Below are 21,823 nucleotides of genomic sequence, written 5' to 3' on the forward strand. Positions count from 1 at the left end.
TCCTCTTTAGTTTTACTTTCTTCATCTTCCCCACACCCTTTGCTGCTAGTTCCCTTCTAACTCACTTGCCCATGTGGCTATCACCCTAGCATTGGGTCCAGTTATCCTAGCATTTTCCATTAACCTCTGTAAGCACTTCTGAAGTTCTACATTACCTAACTCAGAGCTCACAATGCTTTCGAGCTTCATATAATCTGCAAATTTTGAAAGGTCTAAGTCATTAACGTATCAGGAAGAGCAAAGGTCTGATCAAAGACCCTGGAAATTCTGCTACAAAGTTTCATCCAGTCCAAAAGCATCCATTTACCACTACTCTCTATTTCCCATTATGTCAGGTAGTCTCATATCCATGTTGCTGCTGACCCTTTCATTCCATAAGCTCTTATTTCACCCACTGGCTTATTGTGCAGCTTTTATCAAATAATACTTGAAAATCCATATCCATCACATCTGTCTAAGAGATGCCTCCAGTTGGCATCTGGTTGTGCTCAAATCCTTATTTTCCAATGACTTTTCTTGTAATTCTAGTCCATGGGGTTTCCTGTTGTGAAGCGTGAAGGATTAGCCATGAATAACTCAGAAATGACATATGCTTGGGTAACAAGAAGTAATTTATCACATAATAGTAAATTAACAGGTTATTTGGAGCTTTCTAACTACATTGACACCAAGTAAGAGACATGGTTTTCTCCTAAGAGATAGTATCTAGGTCTGTGCTACATAGCAGTACACTGTACAGTAACTAATCATAAACTAGAACTAATTAGTGCTTCAAATGGACTGTTATTTATATATCAGTAGGTAGAGCAATTTCAAAGCTTTGGAGTTGACTCTTTCAAGCCATCATTTTCTATCTGCCCCTAGCAATTTCTCCCATTTGGTAACCCACAATACAATGGTAGTAGATTAAGTTTACCATTATCCCTTTACAGAATCACAGATTTGGTGCAGGAGGCCATTCAGCCTACCATATCAGCACTGGCTCTCTCAGCCAATCTCTTTCCTATTCACTGTAACTACGCACATTATTTCTAAGTAAATCATCAATGCCCCCATGAATGCCTCAACAGAACTTGCCTCAGCCACATTTCCATATGGTGCATTCCTAACTATTTGCTGTGTGAAGGCATTTTTTAACTCCCCTCACATTTGTTTATTCTGTAAAATACTTTAAAATTGCGCACTCTGGTCCTCGATCCATTTATGAACAGGTTTAATTTCTCCCTCGCCAACGTTATTTATGAAGCCTAGAATATACATTATTAACAGCTCTTTCTATCTGCCCTGCCACCTTTAATGACTTCTGTGCAGTCAGGTCTTTCTACTCCTGCACACCCTTTAGTGTAAAATGACAGATACTATTCTATCTCTCCATTACTTTTCACCAAAAAGAAATTTTAAATAATGATCCTTTTTTGAAGATGTTGTTGGCAATAAAAATAAAAGTTATTTGGATCAAAATAGTACTTGGTTTCACTGCAGCTGACCAGTTTCTGCCTTTCTGCTGCTTCTTGGCCCAGAATAATGACAAATAATTTTGTTTACTACCTTCCCTTCTAGGATTTATGAGCAACACAACATTGACTGTTTCTTTCCTGGATATTGACTGTGATCTGTTCCTTCCTAGCTTTATTGAAACTCCATTTAATTCTTCATTGAAACACTTTTTAAAAACTTTTTGTCTGATTTGGGCTGCTGAGGCTTAAGGAAAATCTGCTGCCAGTGCTGTTGTACTCAGAAATAACTGATAACTAACAACAAACTAGAATTGACTAGTACTTCCCATTGACAAAGACAAAGACAGTCATTCATATATCGATGGGCAGAGCTGTTCCAAAGTTTCTGAGTTAACACTTTCAGGCCAATTGCCTTTTACAACATCAGCAAGTGTCTTTATGAAATGTTTCTACTGGCTTGCCTAAAATCTGCACCATTAGTTGAACAGGATAAGCCCTTAACAGAACCATACTATGTTTTCTTAATTAACTTGCACTTGTCCAATTGACTATTAATTTTGTCCTGAATTATTATTTCTAGACATTTTCCCACCAGTGATGTTAAATGAAAGCTATATTGCAAATTGTCTCTGTTTATGCAATGTGATAAAGCTAGGTTCAAATGAGCAAACAACAAACAATTCTTACTGTGCTTTGAGGAGTTTAATGCCATGGCAGGACACTTCCCCAGTGATTTTGACCAACGCACATTCAGTCGGATAGCACATAGAGGATAAAATTAATGAGGTCAAAATAGATAAAAATGTCTAAAATAACCGCATACCTTAAGATCAGAAGAGGATAGCTTTTCAATTCTTCTCTCAACATCTGGAGAATTCTGTTTCTTTGTTAATTGAACAAAGCAAAGTTTGCTGGACTCCAGAAAAGTTATGATCATAAAATTGTCTGCAAGTACAGCTAAACAAGCAACAAAGATTTAATCAATGAGATCCATTAATTTTCTATACCTGTGCATTTTAACAGTCTGACTCCTCTAAAATTTGATTCCCGATATGTGTTAATAACTTTATTGACCTTAGAAACTGACTGTCAATTTCCTGGTAATATAGCCTTTGCCCTTCTGGAAATTTATATTACCTGGTACGATTTTAAAATAATACTGGGGACAAGAATTAATCTTTGGCAGTTGTAAAAAAATGGGGACCAGAGAATTGGCAACTTATTTTAGCTCCACTTGTGATGAATGCAATGCCAGGAGAAGCTTGTCTTCTCCACATCTTGGCAAATAAATATCTGATATCTACCGTCATACTAAAGCCACTGCAGTTTGGTATACTGAACTGTAAACATACAATTATTAATCGAGCTCTAGAAAAAACATCATCAGAGAAGCACCTTACTTAACTTTATTCCAGACCAGCAACTAGAAAAATACTATCCACATCTAAATCTGTGCCAATGAGATTTGCAAAGTGACACAGAACACATTTGCTCAAAAGGAGAAATACAAACATTTTTGAGTTGACATTATACTCTCTTTCATAGGGAGAACACTGTTCATTATATTTCATCAATTGTTGATTAAAAATGGCAATGTCTTGTACTTTGAGCCAGATGCCATAGTGTTACACCGCATAAAATCCTTTGACAAAACCAGAGGTTAAAAAGCAAACCTTTTGAAACATGCAAGACACAAAAATGCTAATGAAAAAGATGAGGGCCTTCAATGACATGAAGAGACTAGAGAAGCTGAGATTGCTCTCCTTAAGGCAGAGTAATTTAAGGAGAAATTCAATAGAACCATTCAAAATTGTAAAGGGTTTTGAAAGGCAAATAAAAAGAAACTTAACAACAGGAGCAGGGTCAGTGACTCAAAGAAATAGATTTAAAATAACTGGGAAAAAATCTGTTCTTCACAACTAAAGCTCTTTTTTTTCTTGCAAACCTTTCCCTATTTAAGGCACACTTTGTGCAATTGTAGAAACACATTTAAATAGTTCATCAGAAAACAATCAAAACAGCCTTAGACATTTTAAATAAGTTTCTCCAAAAGCAGTCCCTATTAATCGGATTTTAAATGGCCTTTTTTGAATATTGTACGTAATACAAGGAACTAAGTGCAAAAGTAGTAAATTTGTGTTTACAGCATATAAAAACTGGATTTAAAGAATTTAATGTTCCACAATCTGCCTTTATTAATGTAACCACAAGGAGCTTTGTGGAAGAAAGGTGAAACTTTTCAAAATTGATTTAATACATGTTGAAAATAAGGTCTGGAAAGCTTTCTATACAAAAGTATATTCATAATTTACAAGTGAAAGGTTGTAACTATGACAATACATGCAGTTACTTGCTGCTTTTACAAGTCCCGAGTGAAACTAATTAGTAAATCTGTTGTCACATCATTTTTCAACTGTCACTGTTATTTTAGACCTTGATTTTCATGTGGATACAATTACCATCATAGATGGTGTCAGAGATGAACCTCCCCACTAAGGTCCTGTCGATCATGGCTTTCTCCAGATGTGGCCCAGAGAGGCTTAAAGACACCAGTACACCTGAACTGAAGAAAAGCTGAAAGGCACAGCACATGATGTAAAGTATATCAGTTGAAAGCATCATGCTGAAAAATGCATTCTTTATCACCACCAAAGCTCCATTAAGAATTTTTAAAGTTAGGTTAGCATTTGCAAAACAGTTCTTTTTATACCAGGATATAGGAACATAGCAGAAGTAGGCCAGTCAGCCCCTCAAGCATGATCCACCATTCTAAATCAACAATCTCATTATCACAAACCCACACGATCCCAAAATCACACATTGTTGCTTGTAACCATAAATCTACTACTCTCAGTCTTAAACCTACTCACAACTGAACTTCCACAGCCCTCTAGGATGGGGAATTTCAAAGATTCACCACCCCGAGTAAAGAAATTCCAGCTCCTCTCAATCCTAAATGACTGGGGAAACATTCTTTCTTTCTTTATTGCCCATGTATTTCAACTTAAGCATTTTGTAATTTGCTGTGAACCTTTCATTTCTCTAAACTTGTCAGAATACAAGCCCAGTCTCTTAAAGCACTCCTCATACATCAATCCTATCATCCCAGGCATCAGCTTGGTGAATTCCCATTGTATCCCTGTGTGTATCCTTCCTTTTGAGAAGGGGGCCAGAACTGCACACAGTAACCTCAAGCGTGGTCTTATCAGTGCTCTGTACAATTGAAACAGAAATGTTTTGCTCCTGTGCACATATCCTCTCGTAATAAACTTAACATATTGTTTGCCTTCCGAATTCCTTGCTGCACCTGCAAATTAGTTTCCAATGATTTATGAACCAGGACATTGACTTGCATTTGAACATCAATACTTTACAATCTTTCACCATGAAGGAATACTCTGCACCTTTGATCACCTTCCCAAAGTGGATAACCTCACACTTATCCACATTATATTCTACCTGCCACGCTCTTGCCAACTCACTCAGTTTGTCTTTATCCCCTTGAATCCTCTTTGCATCTCCCTCACAACTCACTCGGTTTTCTGTCATCCACAAACTTGGAAATACTATATTTCATCCCTGAACCCAAATCACTGATACAGATTGGAACAGCTGGGCCCAAAACACTGATCCTTGCAGTCCTCCTCTGGTCACAGCCTGCCAACTGTGAGAATGATACATTTATTCTTTCTCTGTGCTTTCACCAATCTCAGTCCATGTTAGTTCATTACTCTCAATTCCTCATGCTTTTACAATCAGTTATGTTTCTTGCTAGTTTACATTCATATTTTATTCTCTCCATCTTTACCAATTTCCAGATCATCCTTTTGTTCAATTCTAAAATTCCAATTCTCAGGTTTATAACTTTTGTTGACACATTTACAATCCTCTTCTTTCGCTACTTCTTTAAATTGTGTTGTTATTCAAAGGTCTCTCAATTTTCCTGTTGGGCATTTTTGCTTTAAAGCAATGTTTTTCTTTTGAAAAAACACGGCGAGTTTTTAATAGATTTCCCATTGTCTATCTATTGACAAACACTTTAACACATTTTCCAATCCACTACAACCAAATTTCTCCTTATAACTTCATATTGCCAAGTTCAGGTTCAATCTGAAAATAAGGCCGTGTGATCCACATCTAGGACAAAACAGAAATTGCTGGAGAAACTCAGCAGGTCTGTCAGGAGACAGAGTCAACTTCTGTTTTGCTTCATTTTTCCAGTGTCTGTAGTTCTTTGTTTTATGTTCCATATCTGAAATTCATTCCTAAATTTTAGGTATTGAAATTAGACTAAAAGTGATTAAAATTTACAGGTCAAAAAATTGCTGAAAGAATCAGCACGATAGAGGCCATACTGTCCTTCACAGCTTAGCCAGATCTTTGATAGAAACATCCAATCAGCCTAATCTCCTGCTCTTTCCCCACAGCTCTATAAAGTTTTACCCTTAAATATTTTTACAAGTCATTACAGAATTTGCTTCCACCACCCTTTCAGGCAATGCATTCTGAATCAAAACAACTAGCTGAACAAAGAACTATTACCTCAGATAACAAAGTGTACAGCTGGATGAACACAGCAGGCCAAGCAGCATTAGAGGAGCAGGAAGGCTGACGTTTTGGGCCTAGACCCTTCTTCAGAAAAAAAATATTTTTTTTCTGAAGAAGGGTCTAGGCCCGAAACATCAGCCTTCCTGCTCCTCTGATGCTGCTTGGCCTGCTGTGTTCATCCAGCCTACACCTTGTTATCTCAGATTCTCCAGCATCTGCAGTTCCTACTAGCTCTGAAACTATTACCTCATATCAGTTGCCTTCTAATGCACTAGCTCGAGATTGCATTTGCTGTCTCAGCCTTCATGATGGCTTTATCCACATCCACCCTATATTCAACCCTGTATGTCAAAAGGAGTAGAGCTGGTCACTTCCAGTATTGATGAATCCCTGCCTTCCTCAATTCAGCGGGCCCTGGCAGCATTGAAGAACACAATCTTACTGAAATTATTCTAAAACTTGCAGTGCTACTTAACTATTACCGTAAATTTTAATAAGCAAGATTTCTGTTCATCCTTTCCCTAAAACCTCTTATTTTCAATTAAACAGCATTTTTTAAATTCTCCATCTCACTAAATTTTAAGTACTTGTTCAAGATGCAGGTACATAATTTAATCTCTTAGTCTTCTTTCCTCTCTGAGCTGGTTTTATTCTTTTCAGTTATGAATGATTATTAGAGATAGTTTTGTCCCTCCCCATTATATTCAGGACAAAACAGCCACTTGACTGGCACTCACCCACCACCTGCAACATTCAGTTGCTTTACCACTGACACACAATGGCAACAGCATATATCATCTACAAGACATACAGCAGCAACTTAACTAGGCTCAATTGACAGCACTTGCCAGACCTACAAATTCTATCACAAGAAGAAGGGCAGTGAACACATGGGAACACAACGATTTCCAAGCCACTCACTCTCCGGACTTGGAAATACATCTCTGTGCCATCCTTGTTTCTGGATAAAAATGTGCCTTTTTCTGAAAAACAGCTATGAATAAGGGTCCCTGGATCCAAGACATTAACTCTGCTTTCTCTTCACAGATGCTGCCAGATCTGCTGAGTTTTTCCAGCAATTTCTGATATTGTTCCTAATTATGAACATCTACAGTTCTTTGGTTTGTTGCCAATATAAATTCCTGGGGAACTTCACCAGAAACTTTCCTCCAGCCTGAAAGATACCCTTTGATCATTACTCTGTATCCATATTGCTACTTACTATTTTGTTTGATGAACTAGGCCCAAAACGTCAGCCTTCCTGCTCCTCTGATGCTGCTTGGCCTGCTGTGTTCATCCTGCCTATACCTTGTTTCTCGCAAGTCCATTTGTACGGCATTGAATCAACCTCCTTCTCAAAGTCCAAGTACACCACATCAACAGTATTACCCTCATTGACCATTACTGTTATTGCTTCAAAAAACTCTGGCAAATTAGTTTAAACATGGGTTTCCCTTTAGAAACCCATGGTGGTTGTTCCTTATCAACCCACCTTTTTCCATGCAACAAACTGAAAACAATGTAACCTTCTGAAGCAAACATCTGTTTCAATTATTCTTGGAGAGTCAGGGAATGGTTTTAGAATTAAAGTTTAATATAATTTATTATAACACTAAAAATATTTGCATACTTTTAACCTATGTAGCGTATATATAAATTACCTGGATTGTTTAGGTGATATGAAGCTTAATAGACGCTGTCATCTATATTTCATGTCATAATATATAATACATTATTTTTAACTGTAAAAGACAGGCCCTGCAAGTTTCAATTTAATTACCATGTCAAGATTATCATTGAAACGTATACCTGACCGAAGTTCTTGTCCTTCCATTTGCTCAGCACACAACGGCTGCACTGCAGCAGCTCCTGAAGGACAAGCACACAGATGGCTATGTCAGACGAATGCACTGTCACCGATGGGTAAAGCGTTTCTGATTTCCAATCAGATAAGATTCGCATTTTCAAAAACAAAGATGCAACTGTTTCAGAACATGCCACTGCACTAGAGGCTGGTTATGACCTCCATGTAGGCCAATTCTTTACAAAAATTAAAGTTGCTGGAAGATAAATAAAGGGGTACAATTGTTTACTGTCAATTTTGCAACTAAGAAAGTACCTCAAACTCCTTGAGGGTGTCTCGAAGTTTATCTGGACGTCTATTCTTGGGTGTCCACAAGTATTCACGAGCTGACAAAGAAAAAGTGATCATAATTTTTAATATAGTGAGAAGTCTATACACAACTTACTCGAATCATTCTATTATGGCAGCATTAGTGATCAAGCTGAACTTGACAATGAAATCTATTATCTAAGGTCACAATAAGAAGTCAAATTATCTAATGAAATCAGTTAATAAACAAAATTGGTACATTCAAATTAGAAGCAGGAGCAGGCCACTCAACCCCTTGAGCTTGCTCTGCCATTTGAAAAGATCATAGCTATTTGGATTGTGCCTTCAAGAATACTTCCTTCTTACCCCAAAATCCTTTGGCCACCTTGTTATTCAGAGGTGTATCTGCTTCTGCCTTAAAATTTTTAATGGTCTGTCACCACCACTCTCTGGAGAACAGAGGTCCACACATTCACAACACTGACAGAAAACAAATTCTTCTTGTCTTTATCTTAAATAGCAAACTCATTGGAAGTATGGCAATGGGAGTAACCAGAGGACAGATTTAAGTTAAGTAGCAAAAGAAAAAAACCCAGGAAAATGAGGCTTTTCTTTAAAAAACACAGTGAATTGTGCTCTGGAATCCACAAGCTAAAAGCTTGGAAGCAGATTCAAGAGATATTTTCCAAAGTGAACTGGATAAATACTTGAAGGGGAAAATATCATGAGCTATGGAAAAAAACTAGAAGATGACATTAAAAGCTGATGGAGGAACAAAGAGCGGAAGGGCTTCCATCTGTACAGAATGATCCTATGAGCCAATGCGAAAATAATCTGGAAATTAATAAAGTGTTATACAGCTAGAAAATTAGCTTTAGATGTAAAGCAAAACAGGAGCAGGATAGACTTTAGCGGACAGACAATATACTTTTATTGGAAACTGGAAACTTACAAACTTTCTATTTTGTATCCAAATTAAGGTAAGACTAAAATTTGGTGATTCATGGTCTTTAGAGCTTCGAAGTTGGTTCATACCTATATAACAATGTATTGCCAATTGGTACGTGCTGCCTATGCTGAAGAGGCTAGTGGCAGGACGGGGCTGAAATAGACTGAGACCCAATTTGTTTCTTAACAGTAAGTTTCACACAACAGTTGAGGGTCCAGACACAAATTCCCACCACTCTTCTGGTAACAGCTTCTGCTGAATTTCTTATTGGAATTATTAGTGACATTCATCATGATTAAGGAATGTCATTTTGATATGGTTATATGTTAGATTTTGTTAACTGGAATGAAGTGAAAGCAGTCATGGGCTGCTTAAAACTATGAAATGCTATTCAACTTTATTTATTATTGTCAGTCATCTTAGTATAAAAATGTTTGCTTCCCTTCTTGAAAGGAATTATTAAGATTGACACATAGATTCTTTGGTTTTTATTTTATTCAGGAGGATATTCAGAACAAAAGGGCTTAGCAAAGAAATGGCTTGTGCATTTAGTATGATAACTGAACATCCATGATTTAAGGTAATATTCTCTTACCAAGGAGAACAGGTAGACTATACAACTAGCATTCAGTGCATTTTTGTCAGAACTGTTCTTTATTCTAAGAGGTTGCTGAGCCAATTGGAGAAAAGCGATGATAACTATGCAGAGGAACCAGATTCATAATTGCCAGAAATGGTGGAAACACATTACTTCAATTAAGATCTTAAATAACATTCTGTAATACTACTGCTTTACTTACCCTCTGTCATATGCTGCTTTGCTTCCAGGTAACAACAATCTGATGGTGACACTTAAGGAATTCAAATGACAAAAATGAAAATAAATAAATGAGATATAATGATAGTGCAAGTTAACACTAAAAAAGATTTGTACAGCTAAAAAACAGGCAGACGTTATAGTTGTATCAGAGATAATGGTATAATGGGAACTACAGATGCTGGAGAATCCAAGATAATAAAGTGTGAAGCTGGATGAACACAGCAGGCCAAGCAGCATCTCAGGAGCACAAAAGCTGACATTTCGGGCCTAGACCCTTCATCAGAGAGCTCTCTGATGAAGGGTCTAGGCCCAAAATGTCAGCTTTGTGCTCCTGAGATGCTGCTTGGCCTGCTGTGTTCATCCAGCTTCACACTTTATTATCTCAGATGTTAAGGTGTTATATTACCATGAATCTTAAATGCAGTACGGAAGCAGAATCGGCCTGTCACCAGTAATGTAGAGTCAGTATCACAATCAACAAGGAAATGAAATTTAACTTTAAGGATGTATTACTTGGCCAGTAACCAGTTGATTGCGTGATAAACACACCAACTAATTCACAACTACACATTTTGTATTTGCACCAAAGTTGAATTTCACTTCTGCAGCATGTTAACACAGACCTCCATCTTAATACTCTCAAATGGAAGAACATTAAATCTAGCAAACAGTCTTCCAAGATCAATAAATGTTCTAAGTCACTTATCAAAGGACATAAAGACTGTACTTCTCTGTATTTATATTAGTTGTATTTTGATGCCCTCTGCTGGAATTTTGGCATAAAAATATGGAATTTAATTTTTACTGTATTAAGACGATTCACATTTTTATCATAGTTACTAATAATATAAATGTGAATGTAAACCTACCTGCCTCTCTCTTATCATAATATTGATAGGTGCCGATATCTGTATCTGTTGTACAATTTGAAAAAGAAAATAAATAAAATTTAAAGACCAGCCAAAGTTTTCTGGGATTAAATATTATTTTGATATTATAAAGGTCAAACTTCCCAAATGATTTTATTTGCTTGCAATAAAGGTAATACATACCTTTTTAAAATCAACTTCCAAAAACAGATAAATTCACAGGAAATGACAGATTTTTAATGTTGATTCTTAGAAACTCCAATACACATCAAAAATTGAACATTTACTACACTTGAATTTTGCAATAATTTAAATATACCCTGAAGTAAGTTCATTGACAGGACTAGTGTGTAGATATTACAGCCATAAAGACACCAGGACACAATCCAGCTCAAACACTAAATACACTTCAATTAAACATTATATCCATTTGTTTTTTTAAATATTTTGAGAAGTTATACAAATTTTGACTGATGCTACTGTTACTTAACATGGTATTTTCTCATTTTAAAAGCTTTTCATACTTTTGCTTTTCTGTCTGCACTGTTCCATGAAGGCTGAAAAAAAATCTAAAATTCTAGATCAACAACCAAATAAATGCTTTGCACTGCTGTAATCATAAAATGATGAATCCCTACAGTGTGGAAGCAGGCCATTCAGCCCACTGATTCCACACCCACGCTCCAAACAAAATAACATCCAGATCTACCCCTTTATCCTATCCCTATAACCCTGCATTTACCATAGCTAATCCACCTAGCCTGCACATCCCTGGACGTTACAGATAATTTGGCATCGACAATCCAGCTAATCTGCATATCTTTGAAGTGTGGGAGGAAACCAGAGCACCTGAAGGAGACTCACGCAGACATAGGGAGAATGTGCAAACTCCATGCAGATAGTTGCCCAAGGGTGGAATCCACTCAGGTCCCTGGTCCTGTGAGTCAGGCGTGCTAACGACTGAGCCTCTATGCTGCTCATTATTAAGTGGCAACTTTCTTAAGTGGAAGACAGCTAAAAAAATTCTTGGTGAGCTTTACTGATGAGACAATCCTCTCCCTTCTTTCTGGCTGCACGAATTAACTGATCTCACCAAAGTGGAAGAAGTGTTTTGCAATTGATATCAATGCTCTCACAGAAAAGAAGAAATCTAACATTGTTCCCACACCTTGCTATTATCCAAGTATTATGGACCAGATTAAACCCCCTTGAAATACGTTAAGGAGATAGCCTAGACCTGAAATTTTTCTTATATTTAAAGGCAAGTATACGACATTGTGCTCTAGGTGCAAGTTGATTGGTCAATCTACAAAGCTTGAAGCAAAACATGCTTTATTCTTACACTATACTTAAAATACAAACAAAAGAATTACAATAACTCTATTGGAAAACTTAACAGAATAATCAATTATTTCACTACTAAACAGTAACTGTTCTAATATAGTAACATCCCAAAATCACACCCTTGGCAAAGGCAAATTCACTAAGATAGACTGTCTTCCACACAATTCTCGCAGCAAAGACAACTCCAGCGTTTAACTGTATGAGAGAAAGGAATAACAGCTTCCAAGTTTCAAGACCCCAGCAACTACTGAAAACGAAACTAAAATCTGGTTCTGTGGGAGCCTGACTCCATCTACTAATACTTCTTTTGTCTGCTTTTTAAAAAAAACAAAATTAGCTCAATTGTTAGGCTCAGAGCAGACAGCTCATCTCCAAACTTATAACCCTTGCTTTCAAAAGAAACATGACAGGCAAATTCTTCTTAAAGGCACATCTCGCATCATAAGTTACTCTGACTGGAAAGCCCACGTGGCTATACTGAGTTCTGGTACACGTCATTGTTGCTGAACATTGGTTTGGTTATATGTCCTCACTCAAGGAGACCCTATTTGATCTCATAAAAAAAGTGCTTATTTGGTTGGGACATAGAAACATACACTATTGACAGTCACTGACTTCTGGGGGATCTCCACATACAGATACAGAGACAGAATTGGGGAGTATATTGGCAAACTGAAAATTATTTGCTGTTTCTACATATGTTGAATATGAATTCAGATTCCACTTGTATCAAACATCCTGAAAAATAATGATACAAGTTGATCAAAGCTTCGCCGTGAAGCTTTTCATTTAAACGGAATTGCCTAGAGTCATACAGCATGGAACTAGATCCTTCAGCTTCAGCTTGTCCATGTTGACCAGGTTTCCTAAACTGAGCTAGTCCCATTTGTGTGCATCTGCTCCAAATCTCTTTAAACCTTTTCCTATCCATGTACCTCTCCAAATGCTGTAATTGTACTTGCCTCTACCACTTCCCTCTGGCAGCTTGTTCCATATATGCATCATCTTGTCATGTGAAAAAGTTGCATCACAGGTCCCTTTTAAATCTTTGCCCTCTCATCTTAAACCTACGGCCTCCAGTTTTGGACTTGTCTACCCTGGGGAGAAGACCTTGACTATTCACCTTATTTATGTCCCTAATAATTTTACAAAACCTCTGTAAGGACACCCTCAGCCTCTTACGCTTCAGGGAAAAAGTCCCAGTCTATTCAGCCTCTCCTTAAAACTCTAACTGTCCAGTCTCAGTATCATTCCTGCACCCTTTCCAGTTTAATAACTTCCTTACTATAGCAAGGTGACCAGAATTTTACGCAGTACTCTAAATATGGCCATACCAATATCCTGTACAGCCGTAACATGACATCCCAATTTCTGTACCCAATGCTCTGACTAATGAAGCAGAGTGTGCTAAATGCCTTCTTCACCACCCTGACTACCTTTGATGCTACTTTCAAGGAAGTATGAACCTGCACAACTTGGTCCCTCTCTTCAACACTCCCCAGGACACTACCATTAACTACGTAAGTCCTGCCCTGGTCTGTCTTAACAAAATGCAACACCTCACATTTACCTAAATGAAACTCTATCTGCCAATCCTTGGCCCACCTGCCCAATTGATCAAGATCCTATTGTAATCTTAGATAACCTCCTTCACTGTCCACTACACCGCCAATTTTGGTGTCATCCACAAGCTAATTCACCATGCCTCCTATATTTTCATCCAAATCATTTATATAAATGACAATCAACAGTGGACCCTCATTGATCATGCAGCACACTGCTGGTCACAGGCCTCCAATCTGAACAGCCACCCTCCTCCCCTAAACACCATTAAATAGTTTGTACATCTTGGCTCATATTACACCTGTAATAAAGAAGACATTATTATTCACCAGTTGATTGGCATTATGTGCAATGCTCTAACAGCTCAATAAACCTAAATCAACATTTAGATTTCTAAAATTGGTGAAAATACAGACAAACAAACTGCATTAAGAGATGCAATTTCTTTCTGCATTTGGTTTTTAAAATATTTCAGTATAAAATAAAATTTACCAGTGTACTGAAATATAAATTCACTTTAAATGAACATATAATAGATAACGCATTATGTTAACAGCAAAACAAAAACCATTATCACATAATGCTTCTTAAAAATGTATGAATAGTAATTTTTTGGTGTATTTCTAGATGCAAGAATGGAAGGGATAAAATGGTTTAAATCAAAAGAAGTTAGAAAATCTTGGCAAGACTCAATTACCCTTGACTTGTAAGGCATTCTTCATAGACCACAGGTGCAGCTCAGCCAGGCACACAGACATCTGATGGCAGTTGGAGCTCAGCTCTGTAAAAGAAACAACACAATGTGTGAAAATTAATTAGCCTCCATTAAGCATAAAATTAAACTTCTCTGCAAGTGGAATTGTAAAATGGTCCCTCATGAACTATACTTTAAGATGAAATGTGTCAACAACATATTAGCTTTAAAAAAGACAGAAAAGGAACAGCAGTTTATTCCCCGCCTCCCCACAGGACTTGCTATTATGCGCTAGGTCTACGAGGAAACCCCAGAAGGCAGCACTGTTTGAGAAACCCATTAACCAATGGTTCAAATTCCATGTGCTGCCTTTATAATTCTTTGCATTTGGGAGAGACTGAAAGTTTATTGACTTCACACTTTAATTAATGTAGTGGCTACCCGTAAGAAACAGTTCTTAAAGTCTGACTCTAACATGCTTTATTAAATATTGGGAAAGTTGGAAAGACTAATGAACTATATGAAACTTCAGCTATTTACAGTAACTCAACTTTGTGTGCCACTCATGGCACAGAGTAGTGGTAGAAGTGGTTTTCTTACATAATAGCCTATAGGTGTATTTTCAATCCTTCAGCTGCTTGGTTGCACTGCTGTGATACGTTAAATACTAGCAAGTGCCAGTTGGGCTGTATTACCAGTTTTTCATCAGCACTTTCTACGTAATTCTACTTAATAAATGTTAGCCAACACAATGGGAAAACTGTGGCACTCTTTTGGAAATAGTACTGCCGAACCTTTTTTTGCCTATCTGCTTAACATCCTGTGGTTAGACAACAAAAGGTTATATAAAGTCTACAAAAATAAACAAAGAAAGTGTACATGTTTTCCCACTTGCAGATGGCTTTGTGATGAAACTTTGAAAGGGGGAATCATCTGGATTTGCCTCACAACTACAGCGTTGAAAGATTCTTGTACTATGGTCCTAATTTGTTATCTTCTTCCAAGCAAAAACACTTTGATGTCAAGTTATTCTTTTAATCAGTAAACAGAGGTCTAAGATGGTAGACTCTTAGAGCACTTAAGAAGATTGGGTCAATATCCCCATATCTTTTAAAATTAACTTTTCAGAACTCATTAATTTCATTTAAACCTTTTTGTCCCTTTGATACAATCAATGGCTTTCAAGTTTAATAATGACTGACAGGAAAGATGTTATCAAGATTTGATTGCAATGATTTTTGCTGTATTTATGAAATGAGGAAGTAACTGAGAAGAGAAAACATAACAGATTATGTTGCCAATGTCTTTTGAAAGTTTTAGGGCATTCTCCCCTTATGTATGTAAAGAGCAGGTGTTACTTCAGCCATAGCTGCAGAAAATGTCACTACTGCTTCTCACCATATTTTGTGACAGGTTGACCTGAAGCAGGACTGATGTGAATAATCTGGTTCTACCAGTTATAACCACAATCCAGAACCAGACCCTTTGATATTACACAGCCTACACAAAAATTACTGACAGGTCTTTGGGACAAATGAATATTTCCTCAGACAAGGAGAAACAGCTGAGAAAATCAGCCCTAATATTCAAAACTGTGACTATCCTCTCTTGAGGAGAGGAATAAACATCATGTCACTTTTTTTCTGTAAAATCAACACAGGGTATTTGCAATATCAAAGTTATAAGTAAGACAATTTGCCTGCCCCAGTATAAAGTCCTGTAATAACATGCACACATGACATTCCACAGGAAGAAAGGTCACAACACTCAAAGTGGGCATCAGTTCCTGACATTCAGATCAATATTTTCATGATCACGGTTACCTTACGAGAATTTTGCTTGGAAGTTTTAAATTTTGAAGTTTTTCTATTGTAACCTTTCTACAATAATAAAACTACCTCCTCAGTTTGGCATACTATAAATTACAGACAGTCATGCAGTTATAGAAACACAGAGTATGGAAACTGAGTCTTCGGCCCAACTCATCCACGTGGACCGGATGTCCTAGACAAATCTTGTCCATAGGCCAGCATCTAGCCCATATCCCTCTAAACCCTTGCTATTCATATACCCATCCAGATGTAACTGTACCAGCCTCCACCACTTCCTTTGTCAACTCACCTCATATATGCACTACCCTCTGCATGAAAAAGCTGCCCTTTCAGTCTCTTAAAAAATCTTCCCCTCACCTTAAACCAATGCCCTCTAGTTTTGCCCAACCCAAGGAAAAGACCTTGCCTATTTACCTTATCCATGCCCCTCATGGTTTTATAAACCTCCGTTAGGTTAGCCCTCAGCCTCCAATATTCCAGGGACAATAGCCCAGCATATTCAGCCTGTCCCTATAGCTCAAACCAACCCTGGCAACATCCTTGCAGATCTTCTCTGAACCCTTTCAACTTTCACAACATCCATCCTATGGCAGGGAGACCAGAACTGCATGCAGTATTTCAAAAATGGCCTAACCAATGTCCCGTACAGCTGCAACATGATCTCCCAACTCCTATAGTCGATGCACTGACTAATACAGATAACCATGTCAAATGCCTTCTTCACTTTCCTATCTACCTATGACTCCACTTTCAAGGAACTATGAACCTGCACTCCGAGGTTTTTTTGTTTAGCAAAACGGGTCATGATGTTACCATTAAGTGTATAAGTCCTGCACTGAATTGCCTTTCCAAAATGCAGCACCTCACATTTATCTAAATTAAACTCCATCTGCCACTCCTCGGGTCATTGGCCCATCTGATCGAGGTCCCACTGTATTCCGAGATTGTCATTATTTTGTTACAACTTAAGATTTAGGCTGTGTAAAAGATTAAGATATGTACTTTGTAGCCTTAGTGAGGGAAATAATTAAATCCAGAAATGTTCTAGGTAGAACTATTATTTACATTTATTTTCTCACTTGGTGCTATCCAGCTGCCAAATGAATAGACAATAGGAGCAGAAACGGCTAACGTGAAACTCTTCAATTACACCAGGAATAAAACCAAATCATTTTACTAATGGTACCAATGGTATCTAACCCTTAAAGGCATCCTAACTTTTCATCATGTTATGCCTATCACTGGCTCTCAAAAACACAAATCAAATTGATAATTTTGGCAATATTTATTAATGCTGATAGAAAGAAATCAGGCAAATCCTTCTCAATATAAAATCTGCGATACTACAAAGAAAATAATGCAAATTATGGAATTTTAAGATAGAAAATCAAAAGTTAGATGAAAATAATCAGTTAAAAGAGCAGAAGTATTCATTTGTTAGTGAACAAAGATGAAAATAGAGAACAATGGAAAATGAATAGAGAAGTGTTTAATGAAAAGAAAAATACATAAAATGTACACAAAAATATAGTGTAAATATGGGAGAGTTTGGCTACCTTACAGTAATCTAGATAAGAGCACTCCAAGACACTTTTATGGAACTACTGTAAATGTTTTCAGACTTCTGAAAAGTTGGATAGGAGTCCTGAAGTCTGACAATTATCCATTCAGGGGAAATGCAATTAGTTTATTGTACACCTGAAACAACCTCTGTTCTCTTGAGAGAGAATGAATCCCCATCAGATTTTTTGACAAGCTGTCAACCACATGCAAGAAACCCCACACCCAACTTATTACAGCAGTACGCTTATTACCTTTCTTGGCAGTTCATTTGAAAGTCATGTGTAAACTTGCTTACAGCTTACAATAAATTAAGCCCTGCATACAAGTGCTCTCCCAATACAGGAATAAAAAGCAAAAATCTCTATCCTCCTTGATCAAGATCGCTTTCTAAATCTGTCATATCTCAGAATAAACCACCCTTAATGAAATAGTTGCATGCATGTGGCTTTTAATCAATAAAAAAATGAAATAGTATGGAAATATATTTAAATATTTTTGCAGTGAAGAATATAAATACATAACTAGCTCAAAAGAGTGGCTTGAAATGACCAGTAGGTTCCAGAACCATTCAAAACTAAGGACTAAGGTCAGGAGTGACTTAAGACTAGAAACACACTATTTTGCTGGAGTTAGGCTCTTATGCTTATTCTAAATGGATTCAAGGCAGCTTGTGAGTGATACAGTTTCACACATCAAACCAATGTCTGGAAGCTGTCAAAGAAAAAAGAGATGTTAGGCTCAGTAAAAATTGGAGTAAGCACATCATGGAAGCCATCCTACTACTATGAGGAGCATTGACCGAGTCCTACTAGAGTACATTATGTAGTTTCAAAACCCAGATTACAGAGGAATGCAACTGAGTTGGAAATGTAACAAAAGATAATAAGAGAGGATTGGAGAATGAAACACGCAGGAGTCTAGGGACCAGAAATCTTCTCACTGCAAAAACAATGGAGTACGATTAGGGATACGACAGACATTTAAAACAATAAACCTCAAGAATGGGAATCTGTCAGGACTACTTCTATTGACAAAAGTTAGCCGTGCAAAGTACAATCAGTTTAAGCTAAGCAGAAATCATTTCAGGCAGGTTGTAAATAAGCATCAATGACAGGGTGACGGGTTACTGAAACTGGGAGAGATTGTATTTTAGATTTCCAGGTAAAATGCCATCAACAGGAATGCATTATCAAATAAGGGGAAGTAGCGTCATAGTGTAATATCCTTGGAATAGTAATAAAGAACCCAAGGCTAGCGTTTTGGGACATGGGCTCCAACCCACATTGGCAGATGTGAAATCCCAATTCAACAGAAAGAAAAATGGAATTAAAAATTAGTTTAATGGTGTAAAATGGTCATAAAAACTCATCTGCCTCATTGATGTCCTTTAGGAAATGAAATTTGCCTTCCTTACCTGGTCTGGCCAAAAGATTCCAAACTCACAGCAATATGCTTGACTATTAACTGCCCCCTGTGCTGCAAAATTGGTATAGTACTTGTGGATTGGAAGGCAGGACATTAGAATTTTTTGTAAATGGTGAGGTTGGCGGGTGGGTGGGAAAGAGTGCTTTTTTTCATGCTTTAAAAAAGTCTGCAGGCAGCAGCAAATGCGCAGAGAGTTCTTGAAATTGAAACGTTTCATCAAAAGGCTGCACTCTTAGCAGGTAAAGCAGCATTTTAAGTAGGACAACAGGGTTTTGAATTTAGACAATTAAGTTTAAAACTGTTGGTTTTGACAACTTCAGACCAATCCTAATGTTAGAAATTAATTGGTCATAAAGGGTATAAAAGATGAGGGAATTGGTGTAACAGCATACTGTTTTCTAGTACCATCTAAATAAAGGTACTGTGGCACTCTTAGCTAATATTCCTGACACAAGAATTCAACTGAAGAAGGTGTTCCTGACTGGAGAAGGAATAGGTCTTTCTGGAAGATTTATCCTGGCAGTAATTTTGAGAAATTAAGCTTTAACCTTGTTAATTAATTTGCTTTAATATATGGAACTTCTACATATTGGAACACATACCATTAGAATTTTAGGTTTATTCAGGAATATTTAGCAGTTGAGCGGGAATTGTTCAGTTTGTTAGTAGTTCTATTAATTTATTAACTGCCAGAGTTAGATAAATAAATTGTTACTTGTTGATTATAAAGTGAGTACCAGGGATTTTTTTAATTTAACCACTCCTTTAACAGATTGTGAGGTGAGGCGAGGTTCTCTGGGTGTTTTCGTTTTAATTTTTGTTTTAACTCATTAACAGGACGAGGGCACCGCTGGCAGCATTTATTGCCTGTCCTAATTACCCAGAGGGCAGTTAAGAGTCAACCACGTTGCTGAGCATCTGGAGTCAGATGTAGGTCAGACCAGGTAAGGATGGCAGCTTCCTTCCCTAAATGAAGGTCTCTGTCAGAGACAGTTGCCCATTCCTTTGTAACATTCCGTAACATTCAGTTCCAGGAAAATTAGGGATAGACAATAAATGCTAGTCCAGCCAGCAATGTTCACGTCCCATGAATGAATATAAAGAAGATACAACTGCTTGGCAACAGCGACTGGATTATACAGTCTTTGTCTCTTCCATCCTGGAGATGTCTAATTAAGTTTCAACAGTTGAAGAGGGTCAAAACAAAAGAAAAGCTATTATCGCAGTCTATTACCTTGAAGCCATTCCAAACCAGTAACTATTTTGGTGATTTAGTTTTAAGTGTTATTTGGAACAAAAAGAAAAATAAAATCACATCTGGACTTAAATTAGTTGGGTTATTGTGTGGATGATTAACAAACTCACATCGGACTTCTCCATCCAATTTAATGAAGCCATTAATCTGATTTCTACACTCTTACATTCCCACAATTTCTACAAGGCTTCACCTAAAGAATCAAATCAATTAGATTGCAGAAATGTGTGCTTTAGCAAATATAAAATATAATTTAAAGGTAATAGTGCTTTAAATGTTGGAGGGTGGGGTGGGGATGATCCCAACATCTCTCGTTTTTTTCCAGAAACCTCGGTTGTGCTTCCTCCCAGCATTACGTACTGTGTATTAGCAGCTGGCATGGTGATTTAATAGCTAGGTTGAGCAAGAGCTATTCAGATTGGTTTACCATACCCATGAATCTCTGGAACTCAGACACATTCTGAGGAAATCTCAATTACCAGTCTTCTGTGAATGAAGTCAGACACCAATGTATCCAAGGAACTCCCTAGGTGGTTGTGACAATTCAAATTTGGTGTTGAGTATAAGTTCTGATTCATGTAGGCTCAATATCTTACACTCCACTGATATGATCTGTTTGAATGAATCCATAGTTCAAGTCATTATCCATGTGACACACAACTATACCCGATCCTAGAACAATATGTAACGTTGTTTTTTGGAAGATTTCTGGCACTGAATTGACGCTGATTTCCTCTGGTAGCATCTGCTTGGGTCCTTGATTTTGCCAAGGACAGGCAGCTCTACATTTGGAAAGTCAAAACACAATCCATCAGAGTAAACATGGTTTTCTGAAGAGTGAATCATGTTTCACTAATTTGAGTTCTTTGAAGATGTAACAAGCAAGGTAGCTAGTGGAAATCCTGTAGATGCGGTATATTCGGACTTCCAGAAAGCATCTGATGAGATACCACACAAAAGATATACAAGGTAAGATCCCATTGTATTAGGGGTAATTTACCACCTTGGATACAAGATTGGCTAACCAACAGAAAACAGTCAGATTCAGAGCAAATGTGTTTTTTTTTCTGGTTAGCAAGCTGTAAATAATTGGCTGTCGCAGAGTTTGATCTTCACACACCAACTATTTGCAATCTATATTAATGATGTGGATGCAGGGTTAGAAGGTAAAATAGCCAAGTTTGCAGATCTACTGAAATGGGTGGGATAGTAAGATGAAATAAAGAAATAAGCAGTTTACAAATGAATGTTGACAGATTAAGAGAATGGGCCAAAATCTGGTGCATGGAGTTTACAGTGAATAAGTGTGAGGTATCTATTTTGATCAGAAGAGTAGAAAGGCAACTAATTATCTAAATGGACAGAAACTTCACAGTGCTTCAGTGCAGACC

General features: G+C 37.3%; 1 protein-coding gene across 7 annotated transcripts in view; it reads right to left on the reverse strand.

The window, feature by feature from the left end:
* wdpcp (WD repeat containing planar cell polarity effector) overlaps positions 1 to 21,823 on the reverse strand; it is a 152,240-nt gene that overhangs the window by 94,570 nt on the left and 35,847 nt on the right. For all 7 annotated transcript variants that reach the window (XR_009446117.1, XM_059648302.1, XM_059648303.1 and 4 more), the window contains 7 exons: positions 14,361 to 14,444; positions 10,757 to 10,801; positions 9,868 to 9,918; positions 8,125 to 8,195; positions 7,815 to 7,874; positions 3,917 to 4,031; positions 2,281 to 2,414 (listed from right to left, as the gene is read on the reverse strand). Coding sequence is in view for 6 of the 7 variants with exons in the window: in XM_059648302.1 (XP_059504285.1) it covers positions 2,281 to 2,414; positions 3,917 to 4,031; positions 7,815 to 7,874; positions 8,125 to 8,195; positions 9,868 to 9,918; positions 10,757 to 10,801; positions 14,361 to 14,444 (560 nt within the window). In the remaining variant the exon portion in view is untranslated. The remainder of the gene's footprint in view (positions 1 to 2,280; positions 2,415 to 3,916; positions 4,032 to 7,814; positions 7,875 to 8,124; positions 8,196 to 9,867; positions 9,919 to 10,756; positions 10,802 to 14,360; positions 14,445 to 21,823) is intronic.

Source organism: Stegostoma tigrinum, chromosome 9 (assembly GCF_030684315.1).
Source record: "Stegostoma tigrinum isolate sSteTig4 chromosome 9, sSteTig4.hap1, whole genome shotgun sequence".
NCBI classification, from domain to species: domain Eukaryota; kingdom Metazoa; phylum Chordata; class Chondrichthyes; order Orectolobiformes; family Stegostomatidae; genus Stegostoma; species Stegostoma tigrinum.